This window comes from Vipera berus (assembly GCF_964194415.1).
Source record: "Vipera berus genome assembly, chromosome: Z".
NCBI classification, from domain to species: Eukaryota; Metazoa; Chordata; class Lepidosauria; order Squamata; family Viperidae; genus Vipera; species Vipera berus.
The window spans coordinates 50223327-50244265 of NC_138205.1; the positions used below are offsets into that span (position 1 = coordinate 50223327).

The following is a 20939-nucleotide window of genomic DNA, read 5'->3' on the forward strand; positions in this document are numbered from 1 at the left end:
TCCGCAGCGGAAAGAAGCAGGCAGGCAGGGCACGGAGGAACGGAGACCTGCCGACGTTTGGGGAGGTTTGGGCGCCTCCCCAAACGTCGGCAGGTCTCCGGACCTCCGCGCCCTGCCTGCCTGCTTCTTTCCGCTGTGGAAAGAAGCAGGCAGGCAGGGCGCAGAGGAACGGAGACCCGGCGACGTTTGGGGAGGTTTGGGGAGGCGCCCAAACCTCCCCAAACGTCGGCAGGTCTCCGTTCCTCCGCGCCCTGCCTGCCTGCTTCTTTCCGCAGCGGAAAGAAGCAGGCAGGCAGGGCGCGGAGGAACGGAGACCTGCCGACGTTTGGGGAGGTTTGGGGAGGCGCCCAAACCTCCCCAAACGTCGGCAGGGCGCGGAGGTCCGGAGACCTGCCGACGTTTGGGGAGGTTTGGGGAGGTGCGCGCGCGGTGGCTTGGGAGAGGTGCGCGCGATCCCGGAAGCACCAAAGCCTCGGCCGCGCACAAGTCCTCGGTAAGTTTTTTTGTTGACTGGAGTATAAGCCGAAGTGGAATTTTTCAGCCCAAAAAGTGGGCTGAAAAATTCGGCGACGTTTGGGGAGGTTTGGGGAGGCGCCCAAACCTCCCCAAACGTCGGCAGGTCTCCGTTCCTCCGCGCCCTGCCTGCCTGCTTCTTTCCGCAGCGGAAAGAAGCAGGCAGGCAGGGCGCGGAGGAACGGAGACCCGGCGACGTTTGGGGAGGTTTGGGGAGGCACCCAAACCTCCCCAAACGTCGCCGGGTCTCCGTTCCTCCGCGCCCTGCCTGCCTGCTTCTATCCGCTGCGGAAAGAAGCAGGCAGGCAGGGCGCAGAGGTCCGGAGACCTGCCGACGTTTGGGGAGGTTTGGGGAGGTGCGCGCGCACCTCCCCAAACCTCCCCAAACTTCGGCAGGTCTCCGGACGGCGGCGGCTTGGGAGAGGTGCACGCGATCCTGGAAGCACCGAAGCAAGTCCTCGGTAAGCTCCGGGCGGTCACTTGCTTCGCGTCTCCTGAGGGAAGGGGGGGCGACTGGAGCAGGCGTGTTTCCTCGCCTGCTGGGCGCCGCGATTTGCCCGGGGAACGCGCGGGCCCCGAATGGCAGCGTGGAGCGAGGAAGCGGACAGCCAGGGCTTCCCCGAGAGCCGCGGCCACACAGGGTATTCCTGTGTATTCAGGCTTGCAAAATGGCGGATCGAGCCTCTGCTGGCGGCAGAGGCTTGCAGAATGGCGGATCGGCTTATACTCGAGTCAACAACTTTTTCCAGTTTTTGGGGGTGAAATTGGGGGTCTCGGCTTATAGTCGAGTCGGCTTATACTCAAGTATATACGGTAATTGAAAAGGAATGAAACAGAGCGTTTCAAAGCACTCATAGGTGCTCAAACACTTTTTAGCCATACAGAGACTTTGGGGAGGCTGGAAGCTCCGTTTGGCTGCAAATGGGGTGATTTGAAATGCTCCATTTCCAAACACTCCATATGCAGTCAGAAGGAGCTTCCAATCTCCCCAAGGTCTCCCTCTGGTTAAAAAGTGTTCTGGTAGTGGCGGAAAGGAGTTGAGAAGGGGAGCAGGAGACAGGTATCCCAAACACATTTTGCCCCAAATATCAAAGTTTCTGAGGTCCATGATCTCACAAGAGTTCAGACACCCATTCTCTGCAAAAGAGGATGGGTGCCTGAACTCGTGCAATATTACAATACACAGGAGTTTCCATTGACTCTCCTCTCCCTCAAAACAGCAGAGGGAAAACAGTGGCAAAGATTATTTTTGCAAGGTGAGTCCGGTGTGGCATAATGGGAGGGGGAAGCAGTTATGGGAACCAGGGGGTGGTGGAATTGGGTGAACACCTACTGTGGTGCTACAACATTCATAATTTTGGGAGTTTTTCATAAACACTAGGGGGCACCTATCACGTAACTTTGAACAAGCACTAAGCGAACACTCAAAGCTCAAGGGTTACCTGTATTTTCAAAAAGAATTTTTAAAAAATCTGTATTGGTAAAGAAGTTGATAAAAGCTCGAATATACATGAATCACATGATCTTTACCTCTTAGATCCTGTTGTGTGCGAGTACCAGCCATACTCTGACGAGGCATCCTGAGAGATGTTCGCAGAGGAGCATGCCTCTGTTCATCTAAGTAAGCTAGATCTTCCAAGTGGGCTGAGCTGGTGGCTGTCCAGAAAAAATAATCAGATATATTCATAAATACATTATATAAAATATAAATTAAGCCTCTTAAATCTGATACTACATATTGCCTTTATTTTGAATATAGCTCTAATTATGCAACTCGTATTTGTAAAATTTTGTAAATTACAGGCTCACTTTATTTTGCTTAAAACATTTATATTCATTTGAGACAAATATTTAAAATCAGAGAATTAAAATCTAGTCAAATAATAACTGAAGAAAAGCAAAAAAGGAAGCTAACTGTTTGTGATCTTAAATCAAAAATTTTAAACATTCTGTTTTAATACCTTTCTCCAGAAAAAAATACCAATTTATTAAAGAAAACATTAACATAGATAATAAATAGGAACTAAATTTGAATACATTTTGCTCCATTTTTGCTCCATTTTTCAAAGCTCAGATATGCTTAGTATTTTAAAGGTAACATTTAATGCTTACTATAACATTTTACTGTAGCCCTGATTACATTCCATCAGTACAGGTAGTCTTTGATTTATGACCACTCACTGCACGTATTTGCTCATTATACCTGCTCATACTTGTAGCTGGATAATCAGCTTTTTGACAGATAGGAAGCAACAGGTGAGGCTAGGGAAAATCACATCTAATTGGTAGTTAATACAGATGCCCCTCAGGGCTGGGTGCTCTGTCTGTTGCTCTTTTCTGTGTTTACCAATAATTCACTTCAAGAGAACCCTCTGTTAAAAGTTCTGACGTTTGCAGATGATACAAAGGCCATTGGCCTTATTTGAGATGGTCATGAATCTGCATATAGATGGGAGGTTGGATAAGTGGCCATGTTGTTCGAGTTGGAAGAAAAGTTTCCAGTTCCATCTTTTTGAGTACGGATTCCGCACAGGACTGTGTTTTGAGTCTGATACTGTTGACCCATGATTGCTGTGCTAAGTCTGCTACGAATCATTTTGTGAAGTATGCAGATGACACGGCAGTGGTGGGTCCTATCCAGGATGATAATGAAGATTCTTATAGGGAAGAGGTGAAGGCTTTTGTGGACTGATGCAGTAAAATAACCTGGTTTTGAATGTTAATAAAACAAAGATCATTGTTGATTTTAGAAAGAGCTGACATAGTCATACTCCACTTTCTTATATTTCACCTCAATGATTTTTTTTCAAAGAGAAAATCTTAACAATTACCTCAGTTCTCAAATTTATCAAAACTGTAGCTTTGTATAACTTTCATTTTAGTATTGTGTATTTCTGTCCTCCATAAAAAATTTAAAATGCCACTTCCGTTCACATCCGGAGGTTTTTAGCTTCTTGGGAGCCCTTCCCAAGAAATTCAGTTGTGAAATAGTAAAGAAAGGATCAATATTCTCACCCAGTTCCAAGCATGCTCTTTACAATGTGCTAATTGAAGCTTTTGTTCTTGGGTTGTCAGCAGCTAACGGCTGGCCACAGAGGTGTAGCCAGTCTTTCACCTGCTTGTTTAGAGGGCTTTCTTTGGATGAAACAGAAAGAGCACTGTCTCTCTGTAATCAGTGGTGTCATTGAGAGCCACATCAGCATTGCAGTTGCCCTTGGGGGACCGGGTGGGTGTGGCCAGGGTGGACACGGCCTACTGAGTGGGCGTGGCTGGAGTCAGTATGGGCTATTGGGTGGGCAAGGCCACTTCTACATCATTCGTGTCAAGGGTGCCTATGGGGCACAAGTCACTTAACAGCTGCATTCCTAGCTATAAAAGTTCTGGTACCACCTGTAATCACGTCAAAGATTACTTGTATTAAACAATATATAAACAATTATTAATATGCTATTAATTACATTAACGAGAGCTACCTAATGGAAAAATTGAGCATGCTTCTCTAAAACTAAAGAGAATTTCCATTTATATTTCAGTTTCTGATTCCATAAACTCATCCAATGTTCCCATGTTGAAATAATGAGAGAAAAGTTTAAATGAGCAGGTGCCAAAAATCATTTCAAAATTTTGTTAACCTCTAACATAGCACTTCCCAACCTGAGTAAATTTCTCAATATAGTGATTTTTCTTTGGGTAATGACATACAAAACCATCATCCAATCATAATAGGGTCATTTAAATGAGGACTTTCTGATAAACAATATAAAATACTTTTCTGATAAGCAGCTTTGGGTAATGAAAGAAAAACTTTGAAAAGCACTGTTTAACAGTAACTTTTAATGTTAATGGCATTGAGGAAAGGTTTAGGCCAGTCACTGTCTTGCAGCTTTGTCTATGTTACAAAACTTACAGAATGAAAGGAGGGTGGCCTTTAGTTCATGATGTTTTTGTTGTAAACTGAACTATAAGCTGATTCCTGGGGAAACAATAGAAGACCGAAGACAGCTCTGTAAGAGTGGAGCTGATGGCCAAAGCAGAAAGAGGAACCCGCAAACAAATTGGTTCCTTGGAATTCATCTCCAGATCAAGGAAAGCAATAGGATCACCACACCTTTGCTCCATATAGAGGCTAACCATGATGAGATTGTAAAATAGTAATCTCCAATAGGTTTGAGGCTTGTGGGAGGCAGGGGAAAATCATCCCAATTAAGCTTTGGGGTGTTCATTGGGACATTGGGTTCATGCGATGTCCCAATGAAATTTGTTTGTTATTGATTTTTTGGTTGTTAAAAACCTTCTGAAGGGCAAATTTCATTTACTCTGGATGAAAAAAGCTTCATGTAAGTTTAAAGGTTAGAGAGAAAAAAATATTTTTTAATTTTTGGAAAACAGCAAAAGAAGACTAGAATATTTCCCACAGGTTGTTTAAATTTTTATAAAAGCATATATGAAGATTTTGAAATTAACTGTAAGAAATCCTCTGAAAGTTTTGCAGATTGGAAAATAAACATACAATAAGAGGAAACTTTGAAAGTTGACTAGAGATAACTAAAGATAACTAGGAATTACAATTAAAGAAGAGATCCATTAATACAATGGAACAATATAATTTGACTGTTGTTTGAGAACAATGTACTTAGAACATATGGAAAAAGGTTGCTGTGCATTTGAAAACATCAGATTACAAGAGAGAGATGTAAAAAAAATGTCATAATGTATTTACAAATGAAACTGGCTGATGCCTTGATTACTAAAAGAGACATACAAATAATAAATTGGATTTACAAAAGGGACATGAAACAACTGAAATTGTTTCTGAGAGAAAACAAAGTGAAGATGATAAATCAACTTGTAAAACATTACTTGAAGAGATTAAAATTAAGTTTTTTAAAAATAAACCAAACAAATATAGTGGAACTATTTCACCAGGTTTAAAATATGTATGTTGTGGTTTCTAATAGCTACTAATGGAACTTTTTTTGTCTGACCAAGACTGAATGACAAGGCTTTAAAGATTTGTTTACAAATGGGGAAAGATTTCTTTTGCTTCTGTTTGCTTTATTTTTCAAGAGAAAGTGATGTTGGAATATAAAATGGATTTATTTAACTAAATTATAATAGACTCATAAGGCTGAAGGAGACCTTGGAGGTCTTTTAGTCCAGGCCCCCACATAAGTCAGGAATGCCTTTTTGTTTTTATTTATTTATCAAACTTGAATGTTGTCCATCTTGCCAGAGGAGACTGTATCCCAGACAAATTGTTGTCCAATTTTTCTTGAAAACTTCCTGGGATGGAGCACTCTGGTTCCAGTTGGCAAGCTGTTCACTTGATTAATAATTCTCACTGTCAGGAAATTGTTCCTTATTTCAAGATTGGAGCTCCCTCTTCCAATTATTGCTTGTTCCCTCCCTCCCTCTCTCTCTCTTTCTCTCTCTGTGTGTACAGAATACTATTTCAGGTAACTGTTAATGAACTTTTGCAGATTAGGATTGAATGATGTGTGTTTATAATTTGCTTATTGATCAGAAATGAGATATAAGAAGAAGTTATTTTTTTATTTTTTTTCTTGAAATACCAAAAAAGGCATTAAATTACCGAAATTCTTTATACTTGTCTGGAAGGAGATGGGATATTTCTTTGTATATCTTTTCAAAACTATGTTTCTCCCTTTACCTTTTTTTCTTTTTCCTTTTACAATTTTTTAACTTTCTAAACATTAATAAAATCATTTTAAAAAATGAAGTGAATTCCAGACAGTAACATAACTATCAGAGAAATAATAATTGGTTTCAATTTTTTCATGAGATCACCAAGTTTAAACTCTAAAACAGATAATTACGAGTGTCTCTCTTATCACTAACATAAACTTTACAAGCTTATATGGCTGCCACCTGAAACTTTTATGGATTGTAATATGAATTGTTGCCAAGCATTGTGTTATCCAAATAGTTCTGATATTACCAGAAACAGAGCTTTTGCTTTGCTTTAATTAATTAATCAATCATATTTCTAAAATGCCCATCTCCCTCAAACAAAACTTCTGAAACAAGCAATAAAAATGCTTTGTTATTCTATAAGTTAGAATAACTCATAAAATGTAAGTATAAAATATAATTACATTTGCATAATTTGTCCAACAATTTTACAAAGAAAAATAATTGTAACCTCTGAGATTCTTACCTGCGACAGAATTGGGGCGTGGCATGAGATAAAGTGGAATGGACTGTACTGACTGGGATAAAACAGTCTCTAGATTCCGGTCAGGGATCTTATTCAAACTGTACGTAGAAGCTGTCATGTTTTCATCCACTCTATATAAACAAGAATCTATATTGGATTTTTGAGATTGCCAAGGCTTCAGGTTTCCTCCAGATCCTAATTCCTTACTGCTTTCCCCTCCATACTTAGCACGATCCACATTTTCAGAATAACTTGTCAACGTTGCTGCAACAAACAATAAAAGACAATGAATAACAAAAAACATTTCATTTTTGTGACTTTGCAGATGATAGATTATGATTGTCAAGGTTTAATACTATGGATTTTACTTTTTTTAAGATGGTCTGTAACATTATAAATATATTTATTGCTACTTCTTGTCTCTATTCTGTATTAATGATTTCCATATTAACCTGGGAATCTGGTGGGTGAAAAGGCCAACCAAGAAGTAAGTTAGAAGGTGCAGCAACTAATTATATATCTTATATTTTTTTCTCAAATACCCTTTACATTCAGATACAAATTATATGTTCAATTTCATGGTAAACTCTTGCCCAAGCTAATTGTGATTTGCATTATTAAAGCATGAATATAACAAATTCAAAAATATATAATACAATATATTATATAGCATTTATCCCACCAAGTAGAGCCTTGGTGGAGCAGTGGGCTAATGCCTCCTTAAGTAACACCAGCTGCAGGTTAGTGCAGGTTCGAGTCCCACCAGGCTCAAGGTTGACTCAGCCTTCCATCCTTCTGAGGTAGGTAAAATGAGGACCCAGATTGTTAGGGGCAATAAGCTGACTTTGTAAAAATGCCGCTGGGGGGGCAAAGGCCCTAATAAGCAGGCATATACATAGAATGAAGGCTATTGCTAAGCACATTGATTTGTGCTTCTTAGACTGTAAGCTGCCCTGAGTCTTCGGAGAAGGGCGGGATATAAATGGGATAAAAAAAAAAGTAAAATCAAACACCAATATTATGGAAGAGTTGAAACTGTGTATTTATATTGCAGATTACCGTATTTTCCGGCGTATAAGACGACTTTTTAACCCATGAAAATCACCTCAAAAGTTGGGGGGTCGTCTTGTATGCCCAGTTGTCTTATACACCGGAAAATACGGTACAAATGCAACATCATGATAGCACATGAATAAATACAAAAGGTAATATTTTAGGTAATATTAAGTAATATTTATAAATTTAAAATTTAAGTGTTCCCAAATTTTTAAGAATCACTACAGTATATTTAGCCAACATCACAATATCTTTCCTAACAGCACTCAACAGCCCATTCTGCAATTAAACTGCAAGGAAGCAGAGCAAGATACCTGCATAGTAGTTGAGTCAACCATCAAGAGGCAAACAGGACTTTGCTTGAAAGGCTATCACAAGCAATGACATGGATAACCACTCATTCAGCATAGTGAATCTTGTTGCCCCCAGCAGATCCCCAGATACACCACCTCAGCAGGCACCCTTTGTAATGTCAGATACTTGGGACAGTGTTTGTCAGCAATACTGCCAACCTTTTTCTCCCATCCGCAGCAATATCTACTGATGGTGGTGGTGGTGGGGAAACTATCAAATGTGAGAGTGCAGCAGGACAATATGCTCAATTGTACAATTTTGATTATTATAGCCTGGTCTTGATGCTTGGTTGATGCTAACCTGATTTCAGATAGAACACAATTCCAAAGTAGAGGGACAGCTACAGAAAAGACATATCATCATGGTCCCTAATGACAAGCCATCACGGATGGGACTTGAAGGATGAAATTTCTCTACTGTATCTTATGGGATATGCATACAGGTATTCCTCGACTTACAACCACAATTGAGACCAGAATTTCCATTGCTAAGCAAGGTGATTATTAAGTGAGTCAAGTTTGATTTTATGACATTTTTTTGCTATGTTTGTTAATGGATTTGCCCATTGATTTTACTTTTGGGAAGCCAGCTAAGAAGGTCACTAATGGTAACCACATAACTTTGGGATGCCAGATGCCCAAATTTTGATTATGTGGCCATGTGGATGCTGCAACAGTTGTAAGTGCAGGGACTGGGTTGTAAGTCACTTTTTTCAATGCAGTTGTAACTTTGAATGGTCACCAAATGAATGGTTCTAAGTCAAGATTACCTATAAGCCAATGGAAGAAGATAATTCAAAAGATTTCTGAACCATGTAAATCACAAATCAATGATTTGAGGGATCCATTTTATTTATCCCAAACAAATCAGCAGATCAATAATAAGAACATATATAACTGAACCAACCATTTATTTTCTTCTGAGGTTATATTCCTATGAATATTCCTATGAATAGAACTTTAAATACATAAAGTGATTTCAGCTCTCAGAAATACTGTACTACTTCATTGAAAGCTGTCCTTTGTGCATGATTGAGAAGGGGGAAAGGGTACAATATGTGGATGAGTTCTTTTTTAGTTTCTGTGTAGCCACTGAATAAAACTCACCCTGGATTAAATTTCATTAGGTTTTCTGTTTTCTACACCATCTGAATTGCAGTGAGATTCATCTATCGTCCCTGAAATGGCTTCCCACAGTTCCTCAGTCCCACTGCCATAGTCTCTTATTATTAGTATGCATGAATCATGATGATATTGACTTAGCAGAGTCAAACATGATAGCTGATTCCAAAATTATACATATAGCACATATAGACACAGCAAAGAATAACGGTATGGTCAGCAGCAGATCACATAGCCCACCCAGAAAGAAAGAAAAAGTTAATCCCTTTTTTCATGCCATTGACTGATGGTCCAGAAAATAAGCCACTGCTTGTGGCTGTAAAGTCCAGGGGGGAAACTGGACTTCAGGTGGCTGAGTTAATGTTGATAGGTGAAAAGCTGTAGATATCATGAAAGGTGCTGTTTGTGTATGCAAAGTATTACTGTACTTTATTTTAGACACAAGTTTTGATCAAGACAATGATAGTAATGAATACAAACAATGACAGGATTACTACCATTTGACGTTACAGATTCCATTTTCTCCCTGTCTCCCTCATCACAAGAGTGGACCATAACAATGTTGGCCCATTTAAACTTTCTGAGTGTCTTTGAAAAGGACGGCATTGGCAGAGCTTTCGAGAAGCATTCAATATTCTACTTTGTGTGTTCCTTTACATCACTGCTCCTTCATCTCAGTTATGAGTGGAAACAATTCTTATTTTGAACTTTCATTTAATTTGTTTCTTGTCTGGTACACAAGTCGGGAAACTGGAATTTATCAGCATTTATATCTGAATGGCCTCATCGACATCCTTCTATCAACAGTATAATTTGGATGTGGAAAAGGCTATGGCAACTTTTGCCCTTACAAAATGTTGATTAGTGACATGAACAGTTCCTTATTCTACCTTAGGAACGGTTTCATATTTAACCAATTCTTAACCCCCAAAAATTATTTCTTTCTCCAAAGTATTAAGTCTCAGTAGCATAATTGATTTACAGAAAATCTCAGCTTCAGTCCTTAACAAAACTTCTAAAGAATGATATCCCCTCAAATTTTATTCAAAGTAGAAAGATTTCAGACAATCCATCTTTAACTTTTTTTTTTGCAGTTGTTTCATTACCCAGAATAGGCAATGTCAGCACTGATGATGTTACCCAGTTTGGGTGATAAAACTTCTGCAAGAAAGCAACCAAGCTCTGTGCACTAAGGATTTCTCATACTGCAGGATACTGCGTAACATATACACCCAACACTGTACAGCTGAATTTTAAAATAAATTTCTGCATATCTAAGACTCACCTATGATGCCACTATCCCTGCTTTCAAGAGTAGATGTAGGACTTGTGACAGCTCCATAATTGCAGTCCTTTGCTATAACATCCTTAGCACTAGTTTGAGGGAGGGTGGAACAAGGGCTACTGGCAGGTGGTGAAGCAGTACTGCTGGTCAGTGTGGAACAGGGACTTATTCGCTGGGACACTGCTGAAGTCTGGAAAATTGGAAGCAGGAACAGATATCACAGTAAAGCTATCAGTAAAAACTTACACTTGATATAATCACAAACATGTTAGACTACTGGAAAATTGATATATAGATTTATTTTATTTCCTTATGAACAGTATCATTTTGCTGCTCTTTAGATACAGAACATGTGAAAAATGCATTATTTTAGCAATAGCAACAAGCAAACTTAGCACAAGATGAAGCCTGTATCATTAGGATACTTTCTTCTGCCCAATACCTTTTAAAACCATGTATTTTTACTGAGTTCTAATGTATAACAAAATACATGAAGCTGGACTGCTGACTTCATGTGTTTTATTATATATAACAAAATAACAATTTTATTCTTTGGGTATGGTGGGTATATTTAATTACTTCTAATTTGCAACAAAATAAATAAAGACAATGGTTATTTTAGAATAGCACATTTTAAACAATTTGTGAATCTGTTAATATTTATAAGCTGCCTGAACTCATAAAAATTCTGGCTAGTGTACAATAATTCAAAAATAATTCAATTTAAGAAACAAAATAACAACATTCACAATGATGTTCGCTCAAATGGCCAAAAGTTCATTGAAACAGTGGTATTTTTACCTGCTTCTTAAAAGCAAAGAGGGTTGGAACTGCTCATATTTCTGGAGAAAAGATGTTTTATTAGGTGTGTGTGTTTTTTGGGGAAGGATAGCTAAGAAGGCTTATGGCCAACTCCATATCCTCTGAATCCCACAAGGGAAGACACTTAACAGCCCCTCCTTAAATATCCAAACAAGTTAGGCAGATTTTACTTGGGTAAGGCATTATCTGATATGACATGATAGTGTACCATGTAGGTCTTTAAAGGAATGACCAAAAGCGGTCCAAAACACCTACTAGCAACCAATGCAATAGCTTCAAAACCAGGGTAATTCTATACTGATTGGCTAACCCTGTCAACAACCTTACTACATGTTTTTACCACATGTAAACTAGTAAAAAGTATAACTAAGAACACATTAGTGAAATATTTGTATTACCTTGCAAAAAAGATAATGAACAACTTAATGACTATTAATAAAAATGTTCTTTTGAATTGTATTTCTATCAAATGTTTTGGCCATTTATGAATTAAGATTGTGAGATAGCCATTCTTTAGATTTAAAAAATCCTTTCCATATTTATATTCCCTGTCTCTTAGTGACATATCTTCAGTCTTCTATATTCCACAAATCCATGAGAACTTAAATATATAATGCATACATACATAAAGGTAAAGGTAAAGGTTCCCCCGCACATGTGTGCTAGTCATTTCCGACTCTAGGGGCCGGTGCTCATCTCCGTTTCAAAGCCGAAGAGCCAGCGCTTGTCCGAGGACGTCTCCATGGTCATGTGGCCGGCATGACTAGACGCCAAAGGCGCACGGAACGCTGTTACCTTCCCACCGTAGTGGTCCCTATTTTTCTACTTGCATTTTTATGTGCTTTCGAACTGCTAGGTGGGCAGAAGCTGGGACAAGTAACAGGCGCTCACTCTGTTACGCGGCACTCGGGATTCGACCCGCCAAACTGCCGACCTTCTGATCGACAAGCTCAGCGTCCTAACCCACTGAGCCACCGCATCCCTCTGATACATACATAAAGGTAAAGGTAAAGGTTCCCCCGCACATGCGTGCTAGTCGTTTCCGACTCTAGGGGCCGGTGCTCATCTCCGTTTCAAAGCCGAAGAGCCAGCGCTTGTCCGAGGACGTCTCCGTGGTCATGTGGCCAGCATGACTAGACGCCAAAGGCGCACGGAACGCTGTTACCTTCCCACCGTAGTGGTCCCTATTTTTCTACTTGCATTTTGACGTGCTTTCGAACTGCTAGGTTGGCAGAAGCTGGGGCGAGTAACAGGCGCTCACTCTGTTACGCGGCACTCGGGATTCGACCCGCCAAACTGCCGACCTTCCGATCGACAAGCTCAGCGTCCTAACCCACTGAGCCACCGCGTCCCCATGATACATACATACATATATACAAATATACAGTACAGGTAAAAAAAAGAAAAATGATTCCTAATATTTTAATGTAGGAAGCTTGCAAAATGATAAAAAAGACTAAAACCAAATTAGAAAATTATAACACCCCTCCCTCCCAAACCAAACAAAACCACATTAGGATTGGAAGAGTGTGTTACAAACTGAGCTAAGCTATACTATAATATTTTTTAAAAAAATCATTATAATTCCTTTTTTATTCTCAAGTGAATTTCTCAGCTATGCCTGGATCAATAAAACAGTTTTGCACCTTTTCCAGGGTTAAACAAAAAACAAATACAGGAAAGTGGGATTTAGGGTTTTTTTGTTTTGTTTTGCTGTTTAGCAAGCTTTTCACACTTCCCCAAAAAACTTCTGAACTTCTGAAGATCTGAAAAAATCATTAACTTCTCTGAATATCACTCAAGCCTAAGATCTAAGATAAATGTTCAAAATAGCAAAAGAATAAAAACCTCATGACATTGAGATTGTTTCCAAACAGTCAACAAAAAGTTGCTCAATGTGCAACTTCTCTTAAAATTAAAAGCAACTCTATTTTACTTTTTCATGGCTTCCTTGAAGGAAAATTTGAGGGAAGAAACTGCCTCCAAATGAAATAAAGTCATTTTTCTTGTTTCTTCAGGATGTACATGTATATCCATATGTCTGTATGTATATTGAGAACTCCCCTACCCAGTGGACTAAAATTTCTAAAACATTCCTATTCAAAAATTGACAATTATTCTGAAAACCTTGAAGATGAATCAACGAATCAATTTTCTTTCCTGAAATCTGGAAAGGGATAGTTTGCTATCAGACTAGTAACATGAGATGGAATAATTTAAGGAATCTGAACTGGCCACATTCTTTAAAGATGATCAGAGAAACTTTTATAAAGACCCAAATAGGAACATATGTCTTTCCAATGACCTAGTATTGCAAGAACCACATCAACTTGCTCGGCTTTTTCTGAAAAAACAACTGGTGGTTGTTTTTTTGTCAATAGATGCAACATGCTATAATTCATCCAGAATAATATTCAAACCATAGGTAGTCCTTGGGTTATGCTAGCAATTGGGACTGAGACTACTGTCATTCAGCAATGTGGTCATAAAGCATGATGTCACATGACCATATTGCCTAATGATGAAAATTCAAGCAGTTCCAGTGTCTGTCAAAACCCCAAGACATGCAGGTTATTAAGTTAGAAGCTCCAGAAGTACCATGGAAGAAATGAAAGGGTGCTGCAGGGAGCCTGGACAGGCCACACATGAGTTAGAAGAGAGGGGTGCTGTGGTGTGGCATGAGCACGGGGAGGCCAAGGGAAGGAAAGTGTGAGTCAGTGCAAGTGCAGATAAGTGAGGGAGACTTACCAGATCACCTTGTGACCTTCCCTGTCATCTTCCCCATTGATTTTACTTATGGGAAACTAGTAGGCAAGATTGCAAATGGTGATCATGTGGCCATGGGACACTATAGCTGCCATAAGTGCAGCCTGGATGCCAAGCATCCAAAACATAATCTCATAACTGTGGAGACACTTCAATAACTGGCATCTCAAGAACAGTCTCAAGTTTCATTCATTTATCTTTGCCACAATTCTGAATGATTCAGTAAATAAGGATTACCTATACTAAACTGCTAAATTGCAATGTATGGCTGTGAAAGTTGGACCATAAGAAAGTCTGAGTGCCAAAGAATTGAGGCCTTTGGACTATGATGCTGGAGAAGGCTCCTGCGAGTCCCTTGGACTGCAAGGCGATCAAACCAGTCAGTCCTAGAGGAGATCAACCCTGACTGCTCTTTAGAAGGCCAGATCCTGAAGTTCAAACTCAAATACTTTGGCCACCTAATGAGAAGGAAGGACTCACTGGAGAAGAGCCTAATGCTGGGAAAGGTTGAGGGCAAGAGAAGAAGGGGACGACAGAGAATGAGGTGGCTGGATGGAGTCACTTAGGCATGAGCCTAAATGGACTCCAGAAGATGGTAGAGGACAGGAAGGCCTGGAGGAACAATGTCCATGGGGTTGCAATGGGTCGGACACGACTTCGCAACTAACAACAACAAAATACTAAATTGCTAGAGGGCTGTCCTTCTTAGAGGGCTGCCCTTTCTAAAAAAATAATTAGCAGCAAGGGAAGTTTTTAATGGCCAAATGAAAGAGTAATTTAAAACAAGAAATTGTTTAAGACCATTGTTTGATCATATTAAAGATTTTACTGTGTTTCTGTTGAATATGGTTAAAAAGAATAGAAAAAAATTGGACATAAATGTATTTTAGCTTAAGAGGGACATGTTTTTAAGTAATATATACATTATTTCCTTTTTTCTTCTCTCTCTTGTTTTTGTTTTAAGATATGAGAAATATAAAATTGTTGGGATGGCTTGTATGAGGAAAAAGATTTAAATACTTAATCTTAACAGATAAAAATGTTTTTGAATATTGTGGGGAAAACAAATTTAAATAAGAACTTTAAAAACAGGATCTATGACAAGGTGATTAAGATGTTTAATTAGAAAAGCTTCATATTGATGTGGTTGTTACTTGTAGAAATACTAGAAAAATGTCTATATTCAATTGTTATCTATTAAAATACTAAGAAATGTACTAATTTAAGGTTGATAAAAGAATATTATTGGAAGAAGAAAAAATCAAGGAAAGCTACTATGTGGATTACGGAATTATAGAAACTAATTGTTATTGATTGTTTGTAAATGTAAACCCAGACAACATGCTGTTTACCAAATATTAAGGTGATTTTGTTAAAAAAATAATAAAATATATAAAATTGCCCACCAAAATGGTAACCATCTATCTACTTGCGGTCCACCAGCTTTCAAACTGCTGGGTCAGTAGGAGCTGGAGAGTGTGACAGGCGCTCACCTCATCCCACGGCAAACAACTGGATCTCAAATACGAGCCTGCTGATCATCAGTCTAGTGTCCTAATCACGTGAGCCATTTCCAGACTGCTGAAGCCCTTACCTACTGGTTTACATGGGAATGCAGTCAGTCTGGCAATTCTTGAAAATTTATGGACTTGTTCTGCTTGCTTTTGCCTGACAAGTTCTAGTTAATCACCAATATTTATGATTTTCATACATCAAATACAAGATGAAGTTTGAATCATAGCATGGAGTATTTTGTTTTCCAAAAACAGAATACAGTGAGAACATTATCATTCTGCACAAAGTTTTAAGCTCACCTGATGGTCTTCCTGTCCTTCCATGTTATACTGATTCCCTGCCTGTAGCTCAGTGACTTTTTCTCCCAGGAGGAAGCCCAGACGAGTCATGAGTGTGTTTGCTGCCTCATCTACAGAGGGGGGAGGTCCTAGCTCCTGTTCAGTTTCACCTGCATGGAACGAGAAAAAGAATTCAACTACATCCTAGATTTTATATATAAAAATATGATATTGCACTTGTAGCACTGAAAATATTCTGCATACTATTATAAACAGGCTAAAGAATAAGCTTTTAAATGGAAAAGTGCTGTTGGATTGTTATATTCCAGGTTGGTCCCAACTCATGGAACAGAAAGAATTACACTGATAAATTAAAAAGAACTGTGGACTGCAAGGAATAATGGTTGTGCAATCTGAAGTTCAGCACCTAGTGATACAGCAGTAACAATGCAGCTGATAGTGTCAGTGAGGCCTGGAGGTAATATATAAACAGTAGGACATTCAGGTTTATAGCAGTGACATTTGGCAGTGGTGAATTTCAAAAAAGGTTGGCAGGACAGTATGAAGGTGGCACGAAACCTATGAACCATATGTTTCACAGGCTTGTCTACACCAGGGCTTTTCAACCTTTTCACAGATTGTACCAGTTTTAGGACATGACAATATTGGAGTACCACCACTGCTTAGAAAGGTGTCAAAAACCTGATGACTAAAAAAAGGAGGGGGATTTTGGGTTTTACTAATTAGATTCATTTGTTGTTACAGAAATAACTAGTTTATAATAATATGGTTCAATATTAATGCTTTCTTCTATTGCAACAGAGGAAGTCTGTTCTTTTCCCTTCTCCCCCCACTTTTCCCCCCTTTTTCCTCCCCACTGTGTCCTACTATTTGCTTTTGTATTTTTGTATTTTATTTTATAATTAATAAAATATTACAAACTGTAGGAAAAAAGGAAAAAAGTACCAGTTTTAATTTCTTCGGTGGCTGTTCCTTTGCTGAATCACTTTCCCTTTGCACTGACTGACAAATGTATGATGAATTTGTCCATGTTTATTAATATGCACACTACCAGCTAGCTCAGGGGTCTACAAACTTGGCTATTTTAAGACTTGTGGATTCAACTCCCAAAATTCCTCAGCCATAATGGCTGATTGAGGAATTCTGGGAGTTGAGGTCCATGGGTCTTAAAGTTGTTAAGTTTGTAGACCCCTAAGCTAGCTGGTCGGCCGTTCTTCCTCTCTCCCTCCCCTCTTCTTCCTCCCTGCCTTATGAGCTCTCTTTCCACAGTATAGGAAGAATGCATCCCACCCCAATCCCTTCCCTTTACCGTTAAAGACACAGGAATCAAACGCAAAGCAAGAAAGTCTCACAAAAGCCTCCCAGAATAAAGAAACGCATAAACTCCGATTTTTTTCCCCTTTAAACTGCCTCAGGTGTGTCACATGTCACAATGTTGCAATTCGAGACTGAAAGGCTCTGGAAATTGCAAAAAGCTTTAGCCTTAAATTAAGCCTGTTTACCTCCAAAGAAAACTTTCTAAAAGCCATAGACAGACTCAAGATAAGGGGTAAAGCTAACTACATTTGTTTAAAGCGGGGGTCTTCAAACCTGAGCTAGCCCAGGCTGGCTGAGGAATTCTGGGAATTGAAGTCCACAAGTCTTAAAGTTGCCAAGTTTGAAGACCCCTGGTTTAAAGGGATTAAACCTACAGAAGTCAACACTTTGGACTCATTGCTAGCCTTTGTGAAAGAGACTAAAATAACCAAATAACCAAAGCACACAAAGGAGCCTCTGAATTACAAAACGCTGTAAAAAGTGTACAAAAATCCTTATGGTAACCCAAACTGCCAGCTGATCCAGAACTAAATAAACCCACCTCCTTTCTGACATGCTTGTTTCCCAGCTTTTCATTTTATTGCATTCTCCTGGCTGGAGAAAACGAACCAGGTGATCTTTTCTTCCAGCAACAGTGCTGCTTCTTCTCTGTCCCTATTGAGCTGTCCTTCCATAGCTACTTCTCTGTTCCCTTTTCTTTCCCTGTTGTCTTTTTCCCGCCAAACACACCTCCTTTTATAGCCTCTCCTCACCTCCCCCACTTTTTCTTCAGTTCACTTCCAGGAAGAAGGGCCGAACAGCTAGCTTAGGGATCTACAAACTTAGCAACTTTAAGACCCATGGACCTCAACTCCCAGAATTCCTCATTCAGCCATGATGTTTGAGGAATTTTGGGAGTTGAATCCACAAGTCTTAAAAGTGCCAAGTTTGAAGACCCCTGAGCTAGCTGATAGTGTGCATATTAATAAACATGGATAAATTCACCATACATTTGTCAGTGCAAAGCGAAAGTGATTCAGCAAAGTGAACAACCATTCACTTCTAGATGTGATTTCAGGCCCTGATGTTGTTACTTTACATTCTCATTTTCATACCTTTTCTCTGAGATATGGAATATGCATTTCCTCACTTGGCCAATTTGGAACTTGCAATGTGCTGGAACTTCATCTTACTTAGGAAGACTAGAGAATCATTTGATCTATGCAAAATAAATGGAGCCACTCCAGAAGGTCACTGTGAGGACTTTCATATTGGCCTGGGAAACTTAAACTAATACTTGATTATTGGCAAATTTCCATAATTTAATTATCTCTATAAATTGGATTGAAGTAGACTTAGCAGTAATTAGCTTCCCTTACTAAAGATAAAACTGTCTCCTTAAAGCAGTGATTAGCTAGAAACACCATCTTGAGCCATTCTGCACACTTCATCCAACCAGTTAGATAGTTGTGTAATGATCCCAAAATTAAGAAGGGCCTTCGTCCTTAGTCAGATTCAATGGCCTCCCAACAGCCATTACCAAAGGAAGATACCAAAAAATTGCTGCCTTCGAACAGAGACTGTGTTCATAGAGAATTATTGAATTGATGAAATATGTTATTTTCTACTGCCATATTTCATTCTTTATTAAGTATCCTAGTCAATCTGATTTCTCAAATTCTTATTATTATCAGATCAATCAGATTTTATTTCCTTGACCACAGCCAAGTATTTCCTTGACCACAACCAAGATTATTGCTCTATAATCTGCACAGCATACTGTAATATTAACTCTAACTCTTTTTAAATGGAATAATTCTATTTTTTCTTTTATCTTTTAACCATGATTGTTATGTTTTATTTCCTGATCTATGACCAAATAAAGATTTGATTGATTGATTGATTGATTTGGGTAAAACTTGAGATTAGTTTTAACTGCTTAAAAGTGACTTGTTCATTCGGATATTGTTGATATTCGTTACTTATTAAATCTGTATTTTTAAAAATCATACATAATACTATATCAGTAGAAGCTACCAATAGAAGAGAATACTGTAGCAGCAAAAGCAGAAGAGCAGAATCTTTCAGAAAACAACCAAAAATAGATCATCCTCAGTTCTTAAAAAAAGCCTTCTCTTGTCTGATTTGTATTCTCTTTGTACACAGCCTACATGAGGTTTCCAAGCAACTAGTCAAAGTTCAGAGCTGCAGCTAAATAAAGCTTTAATGAGATTCTTACATCTGCAGTAGCCTGAAGCTGTTCAAGATACTAAAGAATTTAATTGATAAACAATAGATTTAGAACACCTGTTGCATCAAGTCAAGGAATAAAAGTATTTTATTTCTAATAATATCATTTTTGTAGAATACATTACTAGTAAAAATACTTTTCAAACTCTATAAATAATTTAAAAATAATTTAAAAATGGGGGAAATGACATCGTATTATAGAAATCATCAGTCATTTACAATTTGCTTTGATGGGACATTGAAGAAAAAAGGGAAAACAAAAACAAATCCCACTATATTTTTATTATTTATAGCCCAACTTTATTATTTTTACAAATAACTCAAGGCAGTGAACATATGCAACATATCTTCCTCCTCCTATTTTCCCCACAACAACAACCTTGTGAGGTGGGATTGGACTGATAGAGAGGGACTGGGCCAAAGTCACCCAGCTGGATTTCATCCTTAAAGTGGGATTAAAACTCACAGTCTCCTGGTTTCTAGCCTGTAACCTTAATCACTAGATCAAACTGGATATATAGTTATGTTGCTTACTTGTGTCTTCATATATTTCTGTATGAATCTCTGTACTGCAAAAAATATATACTATAGCTGATTTGGACAACTGTTACGAAACATTTAATACCATGACAATTCTCTGATGACACTGAGAAAGAACAGTAGAATCAGCAGGCACCTGTTAAAATTCCTTCTTTCTGACACAGAAGCAAGGAAAGCTTCTACAAAAAAACCCTGAGCTACAATGTTAAAAGCACTATATCAGATGAAAGACTTACTGTCAAAGATCAGAATTCCACTTAAATGAAAATAAAACATGCAAAAATAAAAAAGCCAAAAATAAACTGTAATAACTGAACAATCAATACAAAAATTATACCAAGCTTTAAAAAAATGAAACAAAATTTGGCAATATTCAAAGAAACTAAACATTATTGGTCAGTTAATAGCAGAGGTACATAAAATAGATCTGCAAGGCTCAAACATTTAAAGGATATAAAATTGGCAATATAAAAATACATAGATTATATTTTTAACCACTTTATCATGAAGTTCTAAGAGTAAGGAATTTTCCTAAACTTTCCTTCAGGAACAATTATTAATGTGTTGTAGTATATTAGGGTTAATGCTCTCCAAAATTTAGTATTGTAATATTGGAGAATAGCTTATAAGGTGATCTGAGCTAGTCAAAATAAAATTAATATATAGGCTTCCGTTTTGCAACCGCCATGGACACTTGGAAGACGAGCTCTGTCTTCCTCGTCCAGTTTTGCATCACAGGGGGACCCTGAAAAGGGTCGAAAGTTGCCCTGTAGGGGCAACCAACAAGGAGGGATGCTTGCTGGATCACGGGAGAGTGGTAGCTCTCCTGCTAGAGCTGGCGAAACTCTCCAAACTGACTAGGCTGCAGACAGCCGAAGTCACACTTACCATCAGGCAACTTTAAAGCAGTGCGTGTGTGTGTGTGTGTAAGGTACAGGTAAAGG

At 38.6% G+C, this 20939-nt stretch overlaps 1 protein-coding gene across 2 annotated transcripts in view; it reads right to left on the reverse strand.

Moving 5' to 3' along the window:
* The window catches only part of TANC2 (tetratricopeptide repeat, ankyrin repeat and coiled-coil containing 2), a 382196-nt gene that overhangs the window by 123595 nt on the left and 237662 nt on the right, over positions 1-20939 (reverse strand). For both annotated transcript variants that reach the window (XM_081344806.1, XM_081344805.1), the window contains exons 6-9: positions 15910-16058; positions 10508-10697; positions 6692-6955; positions 2044-2169 (exon numbers count right to left, since the gene is read on the reverse strand). In XM_081344806.1, the coding sequence (XP_081200932.1) occupies positions 2044-2169; positions 6692-6955; positions 10508-10697; positions 15910-16058 (729 nt within the window). The remainder of the gene's footprint in view (positions 1-2043; positions 2170-6691; positions 6956-10507; positions 10698-15909; positions 16059-20939) is intronic.